The sequence below is a fragment of the Lissotriton helveticus genome, chromosome 5_1 (genome assembly GCF_964261635.1).
Source record: "Lissotriton helveticus chromosome 5_1, aLisHel1.1, whole genome shotgun sequence".
NCBI classification, from domain to species: Eukaryota; Metazoa; Chordata; class Amphibia; order Caudata; family Salamandridae; genus Lissotriton; species Lissotriton helveticus.
Window position 1 is genome coordinate 972,623,686 of NC_136065.1, and position 22,803 is coordinate 972,646,488.

The following is a 22,803-nucleotide window of genomic DNA, read 5'->3' on the forward strand; positions in this document are numbered from 1 at the left end:
CCATTTAGAACTTGTATGCATATTAAGCCATTGGAATCGGCGAATTCCAAACTTAAGATCATGGCATATGCAGATGATATTGCGGTCTATACAATTAATCCAGGTGAGGCCGGATAAGCCTCCAGGAAGAAGCAAAGAAATTTGGCGATGTATCGGGGTATAAACTGAACGCTAACAAGACCCAAGTGCTCACTAATTTCGGGATCCAAAATTCAATTATCGGGTCTTGTACTATGGTGACTTATTTGGGGGTAAAAATAACCACTAAAGTCAATCAGATTGTCGACCTAAATTATGTACCGCTGCTATAAATCTGGCATAAGCTCCCTATAGGGTTACTAGGCAGATGTAACCTCATAAAAATGAAAATACTTCCTAAGTTTTTATATTTGTTTTGGTCTATACCTTTAAAAGTCTCCAATATATTTTTCAAAAACTTGAAGGGATGTTTAGTAGTTTTATATGGGGATATAAGAGACCTAGGATGGCAATCGACTTGCTCAAATCACCTTTGAGCAAGGCCGACTTGGCTTTCCAGATTTCAAAATGTACTTTTGGGCTGCCTTCACAGGTCGTTTTCGTAGCTTGTTGGGCCTAGATAACACAGATTCAATCTTTAGTTTTATTTTAGGCAATCAGAGGGATATGTTTTAATATGGCATTAGAGATCCAAATTATTTTAAGTGAGTTAGGTTCAAGACGGTCAGAGATACTGTTTCTATTTGGCAAGCTATGGCTGATAGATCTAAATTGCCAGCATATCATGGAAAACTTCCATTATGGGGGAATACTTTATTTCCCGAAGTCTTCCATGATCAACCAGGTAAACTTTGGGCCAAACACGGAATCAATTGTTTAGGTGACATATATAATGAGAATGGAATCAAATCATCCGAAAGCTTACGGTTACTTTTTAAACTTCCTACTCATTTCGTTTTCAAGTATCTACAGATTAGAGACTATCTGGCCCAAAATTAGGAGGTGAAAGCAATAAGGCACTCAATTATCTGGGACTGTCTGTATGGAGGGATAACTAAACGCTCTTCTTGATCTCAAATAAGCACAAATAAATTGTGAAAATATATTTTCACATTTCTTAAGCCATTGGTTAGAAAAGACAAGAGAAATGGCTCTTGGGGAAAAAAACATTTTAATTAAATGACATCTGCCCACCAGTTTTATATGTACGTTATTCAATTTCTTCAGTGTATTCTTAGATGTTTCCGCTACTGCGATAAGTTTTCGGTAACAATCTCGTTCAAATTAGCCATAATTGTGACCCCTAAATAGAATACACTCTCCACCACTCTGCTATCGGCAATTGTGGTAAAATCATTAAAAATTAACTGTGTTTTTTCCTTATTCAAGGAATACCCTGCTAACACCCCGAAAGTCACTGCTTCTTCTCCTATGCCTTTATAGTTTGAACAGGGTTGGGGGTGACCACAACCACTTCATCGGCATAAGCCAAAACTTTAGTGCTATACCCTTGTGGTATCACCGGAGGTATACTTATGTTTAAGTCGAACTTTTAAAAAAATGGATAGATATATATCGCACATAGTAGCGGGGAACACAGGAAACCCTGATGTGTCCCTCTTGTAATTTTCACTTGCTTGGTCCATTCCCCATTAATACACACTCTGGCAAGCAGTTCCACATATAGAGCCTTGATGAAATACAAAATAGGAATTTCCAATTAAATTTTATCAAAAGCTTTTTCAGCATTTAGAGCAAGTAGTCCAGCAAGTGAAGTATTTGTGGGCATGCGTCTATCTCATGAAAAAGAAGTTGTGTGTTCATGAAACCTGTTTGATCTATATAGTTCTGAGAGATTATAAAATGTTGGAATCGTCTAGTTACCAAAGTTTTTGCAAAACATTTAAAATCTTGATTTATGAGTAAGATAGGGCAGTAGTTAAAGACTTTAGTTCATTCTCTATCTGGTTTAGGTAATACTAGTATTAAGGCTTCAGAAAAAGATGAAGAAACCATACCTGATTTATTGAAATCAGTAAATAAATTATGTATGTGGAGAGTACAGGCATTAGACAATGCTCCATTGAATTCCGCAGGAATGCCATTTGGTCCTGTTTTTCTTGGGGTTTGAGTGAATAAATTGCTGTTAAAATTTATTTTTCAGTTAGGGCATATCTATTTTGGACTAAGCATGTTGGAAGATTTGTGCACGTTTAGTGTGATCTATAAAAGCGTCTATCAATTGAGAGTCAAAGAGGTCAGGTTTGTTATATATTGAAGAATAAAATGTATGACATTCAACAATAATCTCAAGAGTAGATTAAGCAATTGTACCATTATCTATATGACTAGCATGAATTTGAGTTTTATCTTTTGTGATGTGCAGATAATTAACTAATAATTTTTCAGCTCTATTGATACCAAAAGAAAATGTAGCTTTTTAGTTTAAAAGTTGTACTCCAGCTTTTTTACTAAGTAATGAATTACATTCATATCTAAGTTTTTTTAGGGTAGTTTCAAAGGTACTATTGGTCGTAGGATAGATAACCTTTTAAATTTAGCAAATTGTTTCCCTAAATTCAAGAGTTTCGCATTAAATGTATTATTTTTATGAGCCATTACACAAATGTATATCCCTCTCATATAAGCTTTAAAAGTATCCCATTGAACAATAGAGGATGTCTTATCTTCAGGGTTGTCATAAAAATGATCTCTGACAGTAGATAATAAGGTATCTTTGTGAACCTCTTGGAAAACAGCATCAGCATTCATACGCCATCAGGAATGAGTATGATAATATTTATTGATCTGTAAACATAATGAAATTATTGCATGATCAAAAATGTTGATATTTCCAATCAAAGGTTGAGTTATGGATGCCATTAAATAATCTAAGCGTGAATGAGAAATCTTATTTTTGATATGTGTTTCTTGGAATAAACATATATCTGCTTAAGCCTAAATAAATAATCTATAAATATCAAATGCTTAACAGAATGTCACAATCCTTTTAACATTCAAAGGAACAATTTTAATATTGTGAGCAGTGTCCATCACTTAAAGTTTGCAAGTAAAAAACAATGGAAAAAGGAGGAAAAGATCTACTGTAACTTATCTAAATAGGAGACAATTAATTCACCTATTTCTATGCCATTTAGTACATTTAGGAAAAAATCAAATTTATACCACCCCATCACTCATACACAGGGACTAGATTACACATTTTTTATTTTTTTGTAATCACTAAACTCATATCTCTTTGTTCTTTTTTTCTTTGTAACAAACATCAACAAATAATTCTATACACAAGCTTTTTATACAACATATACCATCATATACAACACTATATACACACCTATATACAACACATTCACAATAAATTGACCAAAGAACAAAATCATAATACAAAAACACAAAGACTTGTACGATTTACACCCTACAAAATATTTCAGCAAAGGCTGAGTGCCCTCCCATTCACTCTAGGAGGTGCACTTGGAGGTAGTATAGCACAGATGGTTCGAAAACCCAAATTGCCGAACCTCAATCAAAATCTCTGTCACAAAGGCTACAAGTTCCCAAATTAATTGTAAACATAAACACTCCTCCAGTATGAAAGTGTCGACGCGGTCGCGTTTCGGCCTTCCAAGAAATCTGGCCTCTTCGAATAATCCACCCAAAAAAATGTTTTAATCCAGGGGCAGCTGGAAATCGTTCACAAGGACCAAAACCAACGGCAAATTCTTAACGTGAAGTCTTGCTGGGCATGAACCAATCATCTCAGTAAATCGTCTCACGTGTGTGCCAAAGTGTCCACACTCCACCGGCCAACTACTACTAGCCCGGGGACTCCAGAACGTCTCTCTCCTTCAAAAACTGCCGCCAAACAGGTCGGGTTTGCTCCGTACCCACTTAAAGTTTGACAGAGTAAATACGGACAGGAAATAATATTGAGAGAGGAAAAGGAAGTGGTAAAGACCAATGAAGTAGTTCAAGAACATAAACAAAAGAACAGGGAAGAAACAAACCCATAAATAATTATATTTAAACAGAGAACATATATAAGAGGGTCAAGATACACAAGTGGCAAGAAGGTAAGCCAGGAGATAAAGTCCGTAATGATCATAAAATCATATGAATAGGGGCTATAAGTGAATCAGGAACAAAGAGCCCAAAAAGGTCTAAGTGGTGTCAGTTTAATGGGTACTGTGTATCCATTGAAAGCGGGAAATAAGTATCCAAAAATGCTTGAAGATCCTCTGGGCTGGGAAATGATTTAGAGATGTCATCTGTCTAAGTTCACATTGTGGAAGAATCAAAACAACCACATTTCAATCCAGAGTCTCTAAGTCTTGGTTGCAGAGCTGTAAAGCCTTTATGGATGGCAACTGTTTCCTTATCAAAGTATTGATGAATGAAGACTTTGCCATTAACCACAAGGGAAGGGATTTCTCATGCTGCTTTGCATATCACAACAAGATGATGATGATGAAGAACTTTGAAGATTACTTGTTGCGGTTTGGTTTGGTGAGGTTTACGATTAGATGGAATACAATGAGCCTTATCAATTTCAATTTTTTCTGTAAATTGTAATTTTAGGAGATTAGGCAGCAGGTTCTCAAGATAACGTCTGCAATCACTGCCGTCCAAGTGTTCAGGAAAATTGAATATTCTCAAATGATATTGCCTATTTCAATTTTCCAACTCCAACAGCAATTTAGTCATAGTAGGAATTTTTGCAGCAAGTGGAATTGTTTGGCCAATTCTTGATTCATTGCCATTCATTTGTATTTAAATGTCTGTAACCTTAATGGAGAGATTAGCCATATGTTTAATGTCATTAACAATATTATCAGTGTTAGATCTAACAGCGTGTAATTCCTCCAAAATAGTATTAAGTAAAGGTTCAGAAGAATCAACATCACAGGTGGTGGAGATACTGCTTGTTTGTGTTTATGAGTAGCTGAGGATGTAGACTTGCCCTCCATATTAAAATACAGTGAAACAGATATCTATATTAATAAAAGAGAAATGATAATGTAAGTAAAAGAAGCTAAACCAATGAAAAGCTGTTGAGAATTCACAGGTGCAGCAGCTAAAGCTGACAGTGGGACGACTCAGGGCCAAGGCCGGGCCCTTTTTCTGGTGGAACTCATTCTATTCTGACAGGCAATCCTTGGAGACAGCAGGCTGAACCTCAGTGAGGGTACATACGCTCTCGAAACACACAGGAAAGGAGCTCTGCTTCCAAAATCCCGCAGAAGATACTTCAGCACATAGGGGTTAGGCATTAACTGAAAGCAGTAAATATTGGCCCCAAAAACTGGTGTAATTAGCTAGTCGTTTTGACGGATGCGCTGGAGATCAGCGGCCATCTCAGATTGCTTGCTTGCCCGTCTCCCTACCCCTCTTGTATTCTGAGCCCGTTTTTGTTAGCTTTTCGGACTCTGTGCGCTTTATCACTGCTTACCATTGCTAAAGTGCTTGTGCTCTCTTCTTTAACCAGATTAAAATTGGCTTATAACCAACTGGCACATTTAATTTACATATAAGTACCTTATAAAGTGGTACTACATGTACACAGGGCCTGTAAATTAAATGTTACTACTGTGCCTTCAGCACTTATTGTGTCACCCACTTATGTATCCCCTTAAAACATGTCTCAGTCCTGCCATTGCAGCTTGTGTGCAGTTTTAAACAGCCAATTCGACTTGACAAAATAATCCTGTAGTCGGCCTACAACTAAATGTTATATCTATGTAAGCCACTATAGGGTATGCCCTAAACAGCCCATAGGGCAGACTGGATTTGATATAAACATTTTGACATGAACTTTTAAATTTCACATGTCTAACTTTACAACTTTCGGTATTCACTACTCGTAAATGCCCTTTGTGAATATCAAAAGTCAAAATGTACGACTTTCAGTATTCACAAAGGGCATTTAAGAGTAGGAAATGCCCTTTGTGAATACAGAAAGCCATAAAGTTGGACTTTTGTCTAACTTTACCTTTGTGAATCGGGCACGTCATGTTTGGTTTCTAATGAATTATAATATAAAACCCTCTTTAATGGTAAAGTACGATTTTGAGTCACAAATCTGAAAATGCCACTTTTAGAAAGTTTGTCCTTTTTTGTTCTAACCATTTGGTGCCTGCAGCTTGTTTACTCAGTCACATGACGAGGTGCAGTTGGCCTTGTGTATTCCTCCCAGACAGTATCACAAATGGGACGTGGAGTATTGACAGTAACTGCCATCCTGACCTGATGGAAGGTGCAGAGTTGTCACATACCACACTTCAAAAGAGCTGCCTCAACAGACACACAAAGAAATTCACCCTAGCCTTTTGTGACTCCAGACATCTTGGGCAGGGGAAGGAAATTCCAGAACCAGATGTGGGGGAAAGTCTAGACCACAAACTGGACTCTTACACTGGACTTTGAGAAGGTAGCTTTTTCCGAGAGGGACTAACCTAGTCACTGTATCTGACCTGCGCTACATTGTGCTCAACCTGAACTTGTGACTTTTGCCCATTCTTGCACAACCAGATGACAGCGAGTGGTGCGTTGTGCTTTTAGGTGCTATACTTACCTAAATCTTTTTAATTGCATATCTCCTGCTCTAATGATTAGATTCTATATATTTCTAAATTTGTTTGGGAGGTTTCTTGTGTTGTGGTTTCACTTTATTACTGTTGATGTGCTGTATAAATACTTTACACATTGTCTCTAAGTTAAGCCTGACGAATCAGTTGGCTCATCACCACGGCCGTGCTGCAAACTCTACTGCCCAGGTGTCTTTGGCAATAACATGTCTACACTCCAAGGGCCACTGTGGACATGGATGAATGCCCAGACCCTACACACAGGTGCTATGAGGGGTCACCACAGCCCGGGCCGAACTCACTGCGCGTTCTGCACGTGGCTGGCAACCTGGGCAAGGAGGAGGTCAAAATTATTCATAGGCTGCATTGCCCACTCTTACATTGCCCGCACAGAGTGCGATACCGGGTGCTCATACCAGTGGCTACTCTACACCACCTAATTGGCCTCAGTGGGACATTTGGCCTCCAGATGCTCTTAGGCTTCTCAGTGGGAAACGATTCTGATCCAGGTGCTTACTTCACCTTCTTCATTAAAGTCTCATATCCCAGAAGTGAGGGGGCCCTCACCGTGAAAACTGCCCCCTGGGGCAGCTTCACTCTTCCTTTTAGCCTCCATGCCTAGCTGGCGTAATCCATTGGGGCTGCAGGAGTCCCCTCCCCAATCTCCACCCCCTTTCTTGGACCATTGCGTGATGAAAGATGCTGTCTGTCTCCTCCTCTTCCTTAGTGAGGGCTGGGTTGCTCACCCCAGTGAGATTCAGGGGCCACCCTGGGCCCAGAGACATTCTTACTGTACCTGTGCACACGGGGTCAGAGAGACTGGCATACACTGTGGCTGGTGGGGGGGGGGGGCATTACTGTTCCAGGCCTGGCAGTGTGCCTAGCTGCCCTTCCTCTGAGACATTTCTGGGGGACTCCCCCTTCACTTTGTCGAAATCTACTTGGCAGCTACTCTTCACAGAGATGCTAAAGGGGAAACAGTCAAAATCAGGGAAAGTTGTAGATCCCTCCTCCAAATCCTCCCTGGAATTCATACTGAGGGAACTTGGAACACTTACAACTACACTCTCTGAAGTGGCAAACAATACCTCCAAGACCTTGGTGGCCGCACAGAGCATTCGCCAGGACCATGCCTCTTTCAACTCCAGGTTGGTTATTGCTGAATCCCACTTGGATCAAATTAATTACAAAATTGTGTTCTCCATTGTCTGCGAGCAGAATCACAGTACCTCCAGTGGAACATTGTGGAGTTGGAGGCCCCCCTCCCGCAGGGACAATGTTAAAAATTACAAGATACCAGAACAACTAGAAGAAGATGACATAATGGGCTACCTGGTTCACTTCTTCCCTACCCAGATGGGCTTGTCCTTTAACCCACCAATCAGGCGTGGCCCGTGCAAGTAAAAGATGGTGGTGCGGGTGGGAGAGAGTCGACGAGAAAACCTTAAAGAAAAAAAAACAACAACAACCACTTACCTTGCACTCGTCGCATCGCAGACTCCGTGAGAGCAAGGCAAGTGATTATTTTTTTTATTTTTGTTTCTGATTACCTCATTATTGTTTGTCGACTCCCTCCCACCCTCCATTCTTACCTGCATCGGCCACACCTGCCCCCCTTGGAATTACAGAGGGCTCACAGGATCTGTCAACGTTGCCCACTGCTGAAGGAAGGCTCAAAGCTGCTTCTTGTGACACCAGCTGGCCCATCAAGTGATTCAGGCGACCAAAAAACATGGCTCTTTTCTATATGATGGGTACAACATTTTCCTGCCCCAGGACTCTAACTACAACCTTGTCTTCGGCAACTTGACATTCGCTATGCCTCCTGGACTCCATGGTCATACTGATCACTCATGACAATGAAACAATAGAAATTCTCAAATTTTGGTAAACTGAAGGGGTATCTGGAGTCAATGTTGGCAGCTGATATAGAGCAGGCCACCCCGCGGACTCCACTGATGCTCTGCCCCTCCTCCAACAAGGGGCTCCCTCAAGGTATCCCTCTACGGAATGCCAACGCCTGGAGGATGACACACAACAGTGGTCGGGTGGCCAGAAGCAAGGCCATGCTCGCACAGACATGCATCCCAGGGACAAATCCGGGTCCTCTTTGAAGCGCGCAACTCCTGCTAATGATACTTCATGCTCCTGGGTCCCAGCAGGTCAAATCAGCTTGCTTTTACCCACAGCATACCACCCCCACATATATCATGCTAGCTATGGATCCCCATGGCTCCTTTTTGACCGTCTACTGAATGCTGACTCCCCTTTTCGTCATCTCTCACATAGGGCTTAGCAACATAGCGGCTCCCCCGTGTCCTTCCACTCCCACCATAAACCACAATCTAGGAAGGCCCTGACCGCCATATCCAGCACTCTGGCCATTCCCTCCTGGCTTTTCAAAGTAGGTTTAATACTCCCTAAAGGGGGGTTATTAAGTGCCCGCTCATAGTGCCCCCTTCCATTCCTTATCCCCTGCCACTTTCCCTACCATTCCCGTTGGACCATCGACATCTCCTCCAGCCCTCCTATACAGCATTCTGATGGGTGTACATGTCTTCACTTCATCTCCTGACAGTGCTCTCCCTGAATGTGAATGGTCTCACTCATTATTCAAAACAATGGAAGATCTTTAGTTCCAACCGCTCCTTAAGCCTGACATAGCCCTTCTCCAACAGACTCACAGTTCTGATGATGAGATACAGAAACTCGACCAGGACTTGGTGGGTCAAGAGTTCTAGAGTACCACACATATAAGGTCCGGCCACTCTTAGGTGAGGCCCCCTCTACCAAAATATACAGCAAGGGCAGTGTCGCCATGTTACTGGCTAAGCACCTGCTGGCCAAGCCTCTCCAGATTTGGTGCAATCTGCCCAGCCACTTTATTCTGATCAAGGTTCCCCTCTATGATCAGGTCCTGATTATCGGCTCCATGTACGCCGTGATCCATACCAAGAAATCTATAGGTGTGAACAGTGAATTATGCTCTGCCGGTGGATGTTTTAAGTTTGCCCACCTTTGAGCTCCACTGCAAATGTCCCATAATGCTTTTATTGCACGTAGTCTACAGTAGACTCAGCCACTAAAGTTTCCATGACGTTGATTCCATTCACTACCTTCTCCATGTACGTCCCTTTGCAACAGTTTGTCCTTGGTCTCTTCTACCGTGTGAACACACCTCCCTCCGCCTTATCTTCGCCAGGCTAACTGTAACTCTTTCATTCCTCAACTATCTAATGGAAACAATACCCTTACTCTTCACTAACGAGCGTTCGTCAACCTGCAAAGCAAATCATGGGAACAAGTAACATTCCACAAGACTCGCATGGGAATGTCAGCACTAATTTCAGAATGAGAGCATTCAGAATGTACTGTGGATTCAGGCCCACAACTTAGGCTAAAATAATGAATGCACTATGTTATTCACGTTTAGCATTTCCATAAAATCATTAGCATGTTCAGTAGAGACGTTCACTAAAGTATATTAGTACATCTATTTCAACTACATCATTGGCCTAGGAAACATTAAAAATACATTTAATATGTCACCGCGTCACACCACTAATGAGCCCTATATAAGTATGTTGCATCGTTTATATGTATTCAGCACAATTTTAGGATTCATTTGTTAAGCTTCACATTAAATTATGTTAATTTCACAATAACATGTTGCTTGGTTCACATTTCATCTAACATCTAGTGTCACCACACTCAATTATATATGAGTGCGTAGTCAAAGCGGTTACATTGCACTCCTAACAGGTATACCATGTAGGATTCGAATTTGCGTGCTATCAATACCCTACAGATTCTTGTAAGGGTTGCAGATCTGTACTTCTAGGCTGCATAGATCAGCTCTCCACGCAAGTAAAATAATTGGGAAAAATAGTCCTGGAGCAATATCACTGGACCCATCACACACGTGTTCCAATCGTAACTGTAAACCTCCTTGTGGTGCCACCGACGCAAAACATGGCCCTGGTTTAAATGCAGTTATTTTTAGCATAGGCTGTGTCTTAGATCTGGCATCTTTGGCGTGGTTTTTCCCTATCTTTTTGCCTCTACCTCCTGTATTTTTGATGCTGTGCTGGATTTCGTTTTTGCTGGTTTAGATGCTTTGGGCACTTTGCCACTGCTGTTCAGTGTCAAAGTGCAAGTACTCCCTGTGTAAATTGTTATTATGATTGGTTATCCATGATTGACATATTTGTGTCACCAAGAAGTCCCTAGTAAAGTGCACTGAGTGTGCCAGGGCTGGTGATAACAAATGCTACTAGTGGGCCTGCAGCACTGATTGTGCCACCAACATGAGTAGCCCTAAAATGGTGTCTCAGGCCTGCCACCGCAGTGCCTGTGTGCAGTCTGTGAACTGCCGTGTCCTCCTGGTCAGTGTCCCCACTGGCCAGGCCTAACCCTTCCCTTTCTGTACACATTGGTCACCCCTATGGAAGACCCAAGGTACCCCCTTGGGCAGGGTGCAGTGTATGTGAAAGGTAGAGCATGTACTTGTGCAGGTGACATGCTCTGGTAGTGAATTACAGCCATTTTAGTTTTTCACTATTGTAAGGCTATCTTGCCCCATAGGATATCATGGGAAATGGTGGCTACAGTGGCTACCAGCATATCTTCCCATAGGAGCAAGATAGGACATAAATGTCTGGTATCCCTGAACTCAGAATTTAATAACACATCTTTTAGGAAAGGTTGTTTTTAAATCCTGTGTTTGAGAACAGCACTTTGAGAAAGCTTCTGTTCTCTTGTTTGACCTTTCTGTGTGCCTTGGCCTGTTTGTGAATTGACTGTCTTGTTTGTGAGTGACAGGGGCTGGGTGGCTCCCAGAGTCTGAGTGGCCCATCCCTGGGCTGAATAGCTCCATCTGCATCTAGAGTGGTGGGAGGGGTAGCATCTGGGCATGAATAGGGCTGTGCCTGCCTTCCACAATGCTGGCCCCACCTCCTGCTGGGCGGCTGACAACCCTGCCCCTCTCTCTGAAAGCAAAGGAGAGGCCAGGAAAACAAAGTGCTCAAGGAACTGGTTCAGACAGGGCTCAGAGTCCTCCTGCACACAGGGATCAAAGAATTTTAGGGGTATAAGTACAGGACCCCTGACTACAGAAAAGTAGATCATCCTGGAAACAAGAAGGAACCTCGGCCAAGGAGAAATCTGGAAGACTGAAGAAGAAGGACTGCCCTGCTGTGTGATGCTGGACTGACCTGCAGTTGCTTTGCTGCCTGGGAGAGGGGAAGGACTTTGTTGTTGCTTTGTCCCCTGACTTGAAGGAATCTCCAAGGGCCTGTTGTGAACTGGCTCCCTGTTTTGAAGTCTCAGGAACAAAAGGACTTCCCCCCCGGCTTCGCTGAGCTCTGCTTAGAGAGCTCTGTCCTTCCTAGATTGCTTGGGCCAGCTGTGGTGCCCCCGGAAGTGGTACCTGTGTTGGGAAGATGGAATCCAAGATTTGAGAGAATTTGCTACAGAAAATGTATCGCATTGCTCGATTGAGGAGCGCATCACAGCCAGTGCGAGGAAATTCCCGCCGCCGTGAAGGACGAGATCGTCGCAGCGGCTGTTGCGGCTGTCAGAGACGCGCACCCTTCGCTAGCGGGAAAAATATAATCGCTGCGAGTATCGTCGCAGAGACTGTCATCACTAGGTGAGATTGTCACATCGCCACTTTGTGAGCTGTTTCACGTCGCTGCGAACATCGTCGCAGCGCCATCGCTTCGAGGGGCCGTGAGAGGAGAAGATCGTTGCTAAGTTTCGGAGATGGTCGCATCGTGCCTTTGCGAGAGGAAACTTCTTACGGAACCTGATAGCTCCTGAGGCGTGAGCCGGGAGCAGGGAAACATATCTGGAGCACTACTGAGCAGCGCCATTTTCTTACAAGTATAGGAAGCCGATTTCTGCTATTTTCCATAGCGTTTTTAAACTTTTGTAAAAATTGAGTTGGCACGTGTATTATTTTAAAATTGCACATTCAGGCACAGCGCAGCAATAATCGAGAGGCAGGGGCCTCGTTTGATCCCATTGGGAAGTCTAGGAGGGGAAAACTAGCACTCACTTAGACGGCCGCCATCTTTGGTGGGCCGAGGTCAGCGCTCTAGGCTTTGTGAGCAGCAACGCTTCAAAAGCAGGGCTGGCGCGACCGCGCCGGCGGCGCGCCGGGGCAAGCCCGTCTGCGCCCGTCCGTGCCGGGCCCGCGCCAAGTGCCATGACCCCTGGTCGATCAATTTCTGACAGTTCCTCACGTAAGGTCTATGAGCGCGATACACTCCTGGGACTGAACTTGATTACACAAGGGGGCCCTTATGTCTGTCAATCATGTCACAAGGCTACCCCAGACATCCTCATGAGGCCAATTCAGGCAAATATTACACCGACCAGGATTAGGGGGGAGAACATCAGGAGCGACACAGACTGTCTCATGATCAATGCTAGATCACTGGTCAAGCATAGCTTAGAGATAGCCGTGTTGATTCAGGACAAAGCTATAAAGCTTGCGTTTGTCACTGAGACATGGACGGACGCGGCCTCTGGGCCGGACGTTGTGAAGGCTACCCCAGCAGATTACCTCAGCTACATTTTAGATAGGCCTCGGAGAAGGGGAGCGGGTTTGGCGATTATCTACCACTCCTCCATTAAAGGTAGCTTTTTCCCAATACTTTCCGATTCCTGTGAAGCTCTGGCATTTAATTTAATTCTATCCGACCATCAATCTTTTAAGGGCTGTCTTTTATACAGACCCCCCGGCACTAAGACACATTTCCTGGGCGCAGCAGGTAACTTCTTGGAAGAAGCGCTGTGTGTAAAAGCCTACACCGTCCTGGGGGATTTAAATTTTCATTTAGAAAATAGTCAGGATGGCGATACAACGGCCCTAAAAGAGTTAATGGAGGGGGTAGGTCTAGCACAGGTGGTTATGGGCCCCACTCATATGGCTGGCCACACCCTGGATGGTATATATACAAATCATCCAGATTTAAAATTCTTACAAACAGAGCCAGTCGCTTGGTCAGACCATGCGGCGGTTCAGTTCAGCATCTTAGCCACAACACCGCAGAGGGTGAGACAGGACAAGAAGGAAGCCAGGACCTGTAGAGCCTAGAATAAGATAGAGGGGACCGCATTGGAGGAGCTGTTGGTAGCCTCCATGACCATGCCGTTAGGGGCAGACGAAGCGGCAGCCACATATGCCAATTGGATAGATTAGACCTGCATTACTCTAGCTCCACCAAAAATCTGGCGCCCTTCAAGAACTGTCCTGTCAGCCCCCTGGTTTTCAGAGGAACTCAGGGAGCTAAAACTCGAGTGTAAGAAGCTAGAACGGGCTTGGCGTAAAAACTATAGTGAGGCTGACAAAAAGAAATATAGAGCTAGCCGGGGGACTTATAAAGAGAGGATTAGACAACTTAAACAATCCTATTTCACGGATCGTATTCTTGGGGCCAAGAGTTCATCCAAGGAACTCTTTCATACGGTTGCAAGCTTGGCTATGCCCAAGCCATTGGCCACGCCCCCTAGCCCGGAACTCTGCGAGAACCTTCCTCAGTTTTTTATGAGCAAGGTGGAGAACATCTTTGTATCTTTGGAAATCCAAGTCAGGCAGAGCTTGCAAGAACCCAGGTCAAAAAATCGGACAACAAACGGACAGGAGACCAAATTGTTTTCGTTTGCTCCAGTTAGCGGAGAAGAGGTCATGAAGCAGCTGCTGAGCATAAAGTCGGGCTCGCCACATGATCCTTGTCCGGCAACAGTGGCAAAGCGGGCAGCGGCTCCTATAGCCGATATCCTAGCCAAGCTATTCAATCAGCTATTTGAGACAGGGGACTTTCCATCCAGCTGGAAATTGGCCTCGATTACACCGCTATTAAAAAAGCCCACCCTGGATATTGCCGACCCCAACAACTATCGGCCGATCGCGAGATTACCATTGCCGGCGAAACTCATAGAAAGAGCTATGAACACCCAGCTCAGTGCATACTTAGGAACTTCTCAAGGCCTTGATATCTCACAGCATGGGTTTAGACCCGGCCATAGTACGGAATCCGCTCTGATCAAATCAATGGAAGAAATCAGGAAAGTGATGGACTCCGGGGGTCGGGCGGCCTTGGTCATGCTGGACTTATTGACGGCCTTTGATACGGTCCACCACACCATCTTGGTGGACTGTTTGGAAGAGTGTGGGGTACAGGGGAAGGCCTTAGACATCTTGAGGGCCTTCCTGACCAACAGAGTTCAGGTGGTGGCAACGGGGGAATACGAGTCTAAACCATTCCAACCACCTTGCGGGGTTCCTCAGGGATCCTCGCTTAGCCCCACCCTATTTAACATTTACGTATCCTCCTTGGCCCCGGGTATCCGCTCCTATGGGTTTGAACTAACATCTTATGCAGACGACACACAGATTGAGGTGTCGTTTCTTCCAGGGAGAGAGGATGACGTGGCCGGTAAGTTCCAAGAGTGCATGACAGCAGTGAGCACATGGATGGCCGGGAACTGCCTAAAGCTTAACTCCGCCAAAACCAAAGTGATACTGTTTGGCTCCACAGTCAACTTTTGGAGCCCGCGGTAAACAAGGTAAAGAACTTTGGGGTCGTGATAGATGATAGACTCTCTTTCAGACCTCAAGTAAACGCCCTATCCTCATCCATTCATTGTACGTTGAAAATCCTCCGGAACGTCCTCCCGTTCCTACCAGAAGACTGCAGAAAATCGGTGGTGGCGGCCCTAGTGCTGTCACGACTTGATTATTGCAATAGCCTACTCCTTGAAGCCCAGCAAGAAGTGCTCAACAAGCTGCAGATACTACAGAACGCAGCAGCTCACCTTCTCACAGGCCTACCTAAGTTCGCCTCCATCTCGCAGGAATTGGTGAAGCTTCACTGGCTCCCAGTGCGGAAGCGGATTTTATTCAAAACAATGTGTATTGTTTTTAAGGCAGTCCATGGAATTGGCCCACCATTCTTTGGCCAATATTTCCATTGGTACAGACCAGGGAGACTCCTCAGGTCAGCCGCGCTTGGGCTGATTAAGACCCCACGCATCAGGAAAGTGTGTTGGAGGGGCAGAAGTTTTTTCGAAGGGCTACTCTGGCCTGGAATGCCCTCCCGGTGGCCCTCCGACTGTCCACGGACCTTATGACGTTTCGGAGAAGCTTGAAAATGTGGTTGTTTACAAATTAAACCTGAGGCTTAGCTAAGGGAGCTATCACTACTGCGCCAGGACACCGTTCGGTAACAGTGCGCTTTATAAATGTTAAAAATAAATGAATAAATAAACCTATGCACCGGAATCCATACAAGTCATCGCCTTCCTCCCCATACAGACCGGATTCGTTGCAACACGTCCGCTGCTGCAGTGGGGCTGTCGCTAACGCCTCCCCAGGAACTCAGGAGTAACGCATCGCTTGTTTTCTACCGCTACAGCTTCTGTGCTTGGAACTTTTTATTGCAAACAAAGGTACTGTGGCTATAACGTGACGCAACTGTGGTTCATTTTATCGCTAACGTTAAGAACACTTTGCAACCATATTCTTGAACTGTGTATGTTGGATTTTTGTCGTTTTAGTCTTGTGTAGTTTAGATTAAATACCTTTATTTTTCTAAACTGTTGTGCAGTCAGTTTGTGGTGTTTTCACTGTGTTACTGTGAGTGTTGGTACAAATACTTTACACATTGGCTTTGATGAGCCTGACTGCTTGTGCCAAGCTACCAAGGGGGTGAGCAGAGATTATCTAAAGAGTGTTTCCTCCTTACCCTGACTAGAAGCAAGGGTCCCTATTTGAACAGGGGTACCTGCCTCTGCCAACTAGATACCCCCAGTTCTAACAGTGTGCATCTGTGGCATGATGATGCCTGCTCCTGATTCAAGCTATCCACGGAGAAATGGTGGTAATTCGGGAATGTGATGGGTGTACATGACATCTGTTTTTTTGCTTATTGGGGTTCTTTTTTCTCAAATGGAAAGCTTGTCTTTGATGACAAAGAGTGTGTATTTTGAAAAAGAAACAAACTGGTTTAAGGCAAAAATATCGCATTTCCAAATAATATCAGTTCTCCTACCTGAGATCTAAAGCTATAAGGCTGGGGGAATCTGTTGGCTGCCAGGTACGCTAAGGTTTCTATAGCCTGAGGAATATCATTGCTTTGTGAGCCTGTACAATCTGTCTAGATCTGCTGTCTCTTCCCTGTTATTACTGAACTCGTTCTTTTTTAATTTTTACACAGTCCTTTACAAGGAAAGTCTCACATGGCTGAGTATTTCCTTGCAAGGTGCACAATTTAAAAATGAAAAGAAGTGAGATGTATAATTGGAGAAATATGCTAGGAAAATGATCAGTTATTGAAATTTGATTTTCTGAACACTGTTATCATCAAGTTTATTTGTTGCGGTACATTGTGCTTAATGATACACCATGTTGCCACCATTTTGGGATAGAACCCATGTAGATGGTCAGAAATGCATGAGGCTCAATTAAAGTATTGACGTTCCGTTTCAGAACCTTCCAGAAGCAGTGAAGTTTTAGTAAATGTATTTGAAAATGGTGCTTTAAAATGCTATTTGTGTACCCACTTTCTCAAAGTTTTCCACTGGGACAGATACATTTCAAACTAAGCCCGAGATAGTAGCACTTGCTAGCTTCTCTCATCTGGTCAGTGTAATTTGGGAGGTTATTTACTCTTCACCGCTTTAAAAAATCTCTGCCTTCGACTGGCAAGTTAATGGGAACAATAGTTTGCAATTGCCATGCAATTTAAAGCCTTGACTGCATAATGCCAAACTGACCCCAAAATGGTCTGGAGACAAGTATTAAAAAATAGCATCAAAGATGCATACCATTGCAATTAAACTGTCAGTCTAAGTCACATTATTTCATCAATCAACGCTGCTGTTTTTCTTCATTTAGGGCATTTTCTGAACAGCACTTTAAACTTAATAAATTGCATGCTAAAAGGCTCACACTGATAATATCTGTAATTGCACCGGTTCCATTTAGTAAACGTGTGCCTTGTGGGACACAACGGTGGCCACTGCTGGCTGGAGGTTTGCAGTTTGCACATTAGCAACAGTGCCAAACTGTAGTCATGTATCAGCGCCAACAAATTATTGTATGCTATCAAAAATGTGAGTCTGGCATGTGGGCTCTTACTGGCGTTGTGAGTTGCGCATAGTATAACACTTAAACCATTATTGATTCTGCGATTCTGCCAAGACTGGCTTAATCTTCTGCATTCAGCACAGCTAGTTCATCGACACCTGACACCTTGTCTGGCTCATCTTGTCAAATCGTTGGCATCTCCGTCTGTCTGACAGCCTGTTTGCTTTATTACTTTCATGTTGTTGTTCGTTTTGCTTGCACTGATGTCAGTGCACCATCCTATAAAATATTATTGATTCAGTGGAACGTCATTTGTAAGCTCCTTAGTGTCATTGCTGTCACTGTTTACACACCGGTTGCTGCCTCGCTCTCAGTTTAATAGTGTTATTACTTCCGAGGCTAGAGATAACGTCTAAACACAACATCCCTTATGCATGATGGTACGTGCGTTTTGCAGATTATTATAGGGTGCACATGATCAAAAGACATCTAGGTGGCATGTCCTACATGGACACGCCCATGGTACACCGGAACACTACAACCAGCTCTAAGCTACAGAAGAAAGGGAATAAACCTTTTTGGAAGTGACAGACAACTCCAAAAAAACATGTTTTTCCAGCATTCAGCTACCCTTGTCTCTTAGAACGAATCCTAAATTTCGTACCCTTTTACCTCCGAAATCATCTTTAATTTCCATATAAATAAGTCAGCTTTAACGTGGATTCTCAGAGAGATGCTCAACACTTATTGGTCTATCTCCCCTTCAGTCTCTCATCAACGGTAGTCTCTTACTTTCTCTTGGCTTCACTTGAGCTTTCCTCGTCTTCAGGCCGCCAGCACAGCACTGCCACTTTCAGTGCCTGTTACACAGGGTTGGATTGGGATTGAAAATCGGTCCGGGCACGCAAAAAAAAAATCGGCCCACATTTGCATAATGCTTTTCCTCAAATGACTGCTTCGGCGTAATCTTATAAAAAAACGCGTGGGGGGGGGGGGTTAATGCACGCGTTAGTTTACGCTGCTGAAACACACCTGGAAACAAGTGAGGCCACTTCTACTCAGGCCCCCTGCCCCCGCTCAGTATGTGCACACGTTAATGGGCCGGCCAGCGAGACAAAGGGAGTGATACCTCTGCCTGTTGCTAAACAGGAAGTAATGAGCGCCCATCTGCCTATAGAAAGCCCACTCAGACTCCCACTGGGCAGCTGGCTGTTCGAACAATAGAGACAGCGCCCAAATCGGGCCCCAGACTGCTAAAAAAAAAGCAGCCCACAGCAGGAACTCGGACACCGGCCCCTCGGGCATTGCCCGAATGCCCGCATTACCAATCCGATGCTGCTGTTACAGATTTCTAACAGGCGAAACTGACAGCACAGTGTTCTGAAGCTAGGAAGCATCAGTACCTCTGAACCTGAAGCATTGTAAAAGAACTTCTTGGTGTTGTCACTCCTGGCGTTGTCGCTTCTGACACCTGCCCCCCTTTACTGACCCATGATCCATGGGCGCTTCTGCTAGAAAGACTTTCAGACAGGGGTAGCTCCTCCACTAGGCCGGAGGAGCGTTGCCCCACTGCTTTCTCGCAGTGCGAGAAGCAGAAACATAAAATGCTAATAACTTTCAGTTATTACCATTTTATATTGCGTTGCAGGCAGGCTGATGGTTGGGGCTGCTCTGCGAGCAGGGCAGGGGAAGAGTGGTGTGCCCACTCCCGAGTGCGCAAAGACCTCTAGGGCCGCCCAAACCAGTCATGCGCCCTTCTAAATGCAGGCAGCCATGCAGCCTGCGTGGAGAATATGGCCTTCCCATAAGCCCCTGGCTGAGCGGCGTACCGACCAATCACAACGCGTGACCCCCCCTAAACCATGGCGGCCGCAAGTGCTTTCAGGGCCATGGTTTTCACAGTCCCACTAGGATATGTCACCTGATTATGATGAAGCAGGGGCTCTGAAAGAACAGGGAAGTTTTTCACTTGCCTGCTCCTTTCAATCATCTCGAGGGGCTTCCAGCCTCCTGGAAAAAATGGTCAGTACGGCCTTGATACCAGTACACTAACAAAAAAGTATTGAAAATTATACAAAATGTTCGCTAGGTTTTCTAATTTGGTACATGACATTGCCCACTTTGTGCATGCACCATTTCAAATTGCTCATATGCAAACTAGTGCACGCTAGTATTCTGCAGTTGCACAAAGCACTTTCTATTTTTGTTTAGTAGTCCCTCCACTCAGACTAACCTGCCTAATTACCATTTTTAATATACCTATTCTCTGACTTCTGCTGATAAACAGGCCTTAAATGTAACTCCAGATGGTATAGAAAAATGCAGCCGTTGTTTTTCATGGACCTGGATGGGCACTCTGCGGTATAAAGTATTATATTAATAAGAGCGATAAAAATTGATTAGTACAGCAATCAGTATCATTCGTAACTGTGAAACTTGGAAATGGAACTTGGATGTTCCCACGAAATGGAATCTTTTTTCTGCATTTTCAATTGCAGCTTTGATTACCACATAATGTACGGTTGATTACACGATTTTGCGAAATGGCGAATAAGCCACATTCAAATCTATCCTGCATCCCTTTTCACATCACTAAGCATTAGTGTCATCTCTTTCTAAAGCCGCAAACGCTTATCTCTTCCCCATAAATATTAATAACGGGTGGTTTCTATCCTAAATCCTCTCATTAGCCTTCATTAGTGCATCAATCTAACATTATAGGTTTTGCAATCTTAGTCTCTCATTATTCGATTAATATATTTCCGGCATATACTTCTGTTATTGTTGCCAAAACATTGCTAACAGTGGCGTTGTCTTGTTACGTTCATGTTTGCTCTTTCTAGCATCTTACCAGCGTTACTTTTGCCTGTCTTTGAATCCTTGCTTATTAGTCTCAGGTGGTTGTGCTTGGGGGAGAAGGGGGGGGGGGGGGGTAAGGTCACTTAGGCCCAGATTGTCCTTGCAGCACTGTGCAATAATGGCAGCAGTCTTTTTGTGGGTGAGTTCTACACGTGCACAACATTTTAGCCAGGGGAACAACAGAACAACATACTAAGAGAACATACTTTTCTGAGCTCGGCATGAATGAATTAACAAAATGTATTGTTTACGTTTCATTATAACTGTATGCTGTATAAATGTATACAAATAAAATCAGCACACAATAAAAAACGTAATCATAAATTACATTAAAACAGAAAAGGCAGAAACAAATATATTAACACTGGTACATCAATCCAGACCCGTGCAAACAGCCGGACTCAGGAATTTTACTGAATGGACCAGGGATTTTAAAACAGCATTATAGCGCCTCTGGAATTGTTCTAATACATTTTGCCTTAAAAATGGGTTCTAGGTATTTTTTCCAGGCCTCTGACAACGATAGACATAGCCATAGTATGTGTTAGATGGACACATAGGCTAATGTACACATCCTGCACATCCTATAAGTTTGACCCTTTGATTTCAAAGAGCCTTTGAAGTCCATAAAGGGGAGATTCAGAAGCCTAAAACGCAGGACAAATTCTTCTCCCAGTGCCACATATTTAAATCAAGATAAGATTGTCTTGGGAAAGTATATGCGTTGCTCTCACCCTTTCATATGCCCGCGAGGCGATTTTATACCAGACCTAGCAGCCCGTCCCGACATTTGTCCGGGAGCAACAGGCAGCTTCCCCGACCCCCGCCCGCCCCTACATTGTCCATCAGGCCGGGCCCCCGCCCTGCCCGTCCCCCGCCTGCCCCGACCCGAACGACTTCCTAAAGGACTTGTGTACAACATATCTCTCTGGAGCGAACTCCCACTTTCGTTGCTAGGCAGGGCACATCTTTAAAAAGTAACCACTCTCCCACTATGCATATTTTAGAGTGGCCTGACCGCATGACTACAACACCCCGTCCCCTGCCCGGCCCGTCCCCCGCCTGCCCCGAGCCCCGCCTGCCCCGACATGGGTCCCCTTACCTCCGCCGGCGCTCCTCCTGCCTGTCCGCTCGCACCGCCGCTGGCCTGTCCGCTGCTCCTCACGTGACCGCTCCTCCCCTGCGCCATGTCCGCCGCTCCTCCTCCGCCGGCGCTCCTCCCGCCTGTCCACTCGCACCGCTGCTGGCCTGTCCGCTGCTCCTGACGTTACCGCTCCTCCCCCGCGCATGTCCGCCGCTCCTCGGACGCCGCTCCTCCCCGTGCTCCTGACGTGAGCACGCACGTCGCGGCTGGCGCTACTTTGGGGGGACTACTTTTAAAAAATATATAAATATTGTAAATAACGTTTATTTTTTACATTTATATGGCCTATAACCATCTGCAGACCCTGACGATTTCAACAGTGTATCGGGTGTGTAGATTGGCGCCGTGGTTCCCGAGTTTACCCGCCTCAAAGCCTGCACATTTTTACTTTATTATAGTAGTATAGATATCGGCGTCATAAATATCGCTACAACTTCTCACCACATTGGAATGAACAAAAGAAAACCCACCCCCAATAGAACAATATTTAGGACAGTTATTTATGCCAGAGAATATTTCTTGCATGATGTTATGGCAGCTGGTATGTCACAGACTAGTTCAACACTATTTTAATGAATTTGATTTATTTTATTGCCAACCTGCTATGTGTAAGGTCAGAGCAGAACTTTTAAATACAGGCAATTCGTAGATACCTTATGCACACTTTAAACAATAGAAGCTGCTTTTATTCACTGCTGCTTGTCTTTAAATGTTTTTTTCCCACTAATAGCACGTGGGCAGCAACTGAGCTGCACATATGCACCTTTTTTAAAGCAATTGTAGTGCAAACTGAAGTGAAAAAACATAATCCCTGACACCCATCCCTGTTTGTGCTGTGAATAGAGTGGAGGTAGCAAGAGAAAAGAAGGCATATGACCAGAAAGAGATACACCACCTCGTTATTTCCCATATACCAATAGGTCTGACCTGTTTGTGCTAGAACACTAACACCGCTTTTACTGGGTGCAGATGCATAGTCGGTAAATCTACAGAGCCAGAAGGAAAGGGGCTGAGGGCAGAAGGACATCCTGGCCTCTGCGCCCCTCCTCTATTGGCACAAGAGGACAGTGGTAGCTGGCAGGTCACAGGGTGGTGAGGCGGGGAGAAGTGGGGAGCAGGGAGAC

At 44.3% G+C, this 22,803-nt stretch overlaps 1 protein-coding gene across 2 annotated transcripts in view; it reads right to left on the reverse strand.

The window, feature by feature from the left end:
- LOC144755033 (uncharacterized) overlaps nt 1-21,850 on the reverse strand; it is a 326,794-nt gene extending 304,944 nt beyond the window's left edge. For both annotated transcript variants that reach the window (XM_078643485.1, XM_078643484.1), the window contains exon 1: nt 21,638-21,850. In XM_078643485.1, the coding sequence (XP_078499611.1) occupies nt 21,638-21,724 (87 nt within the window). In that variant the 5' untranslated portion in view covers nt 21,725-21,850. The remainder of the gene's footprint in view (nt 1-21,637) is intronic.
- Between the last annotated feature and the right edge of the window lie 953 nt (nt 21,851-22,803).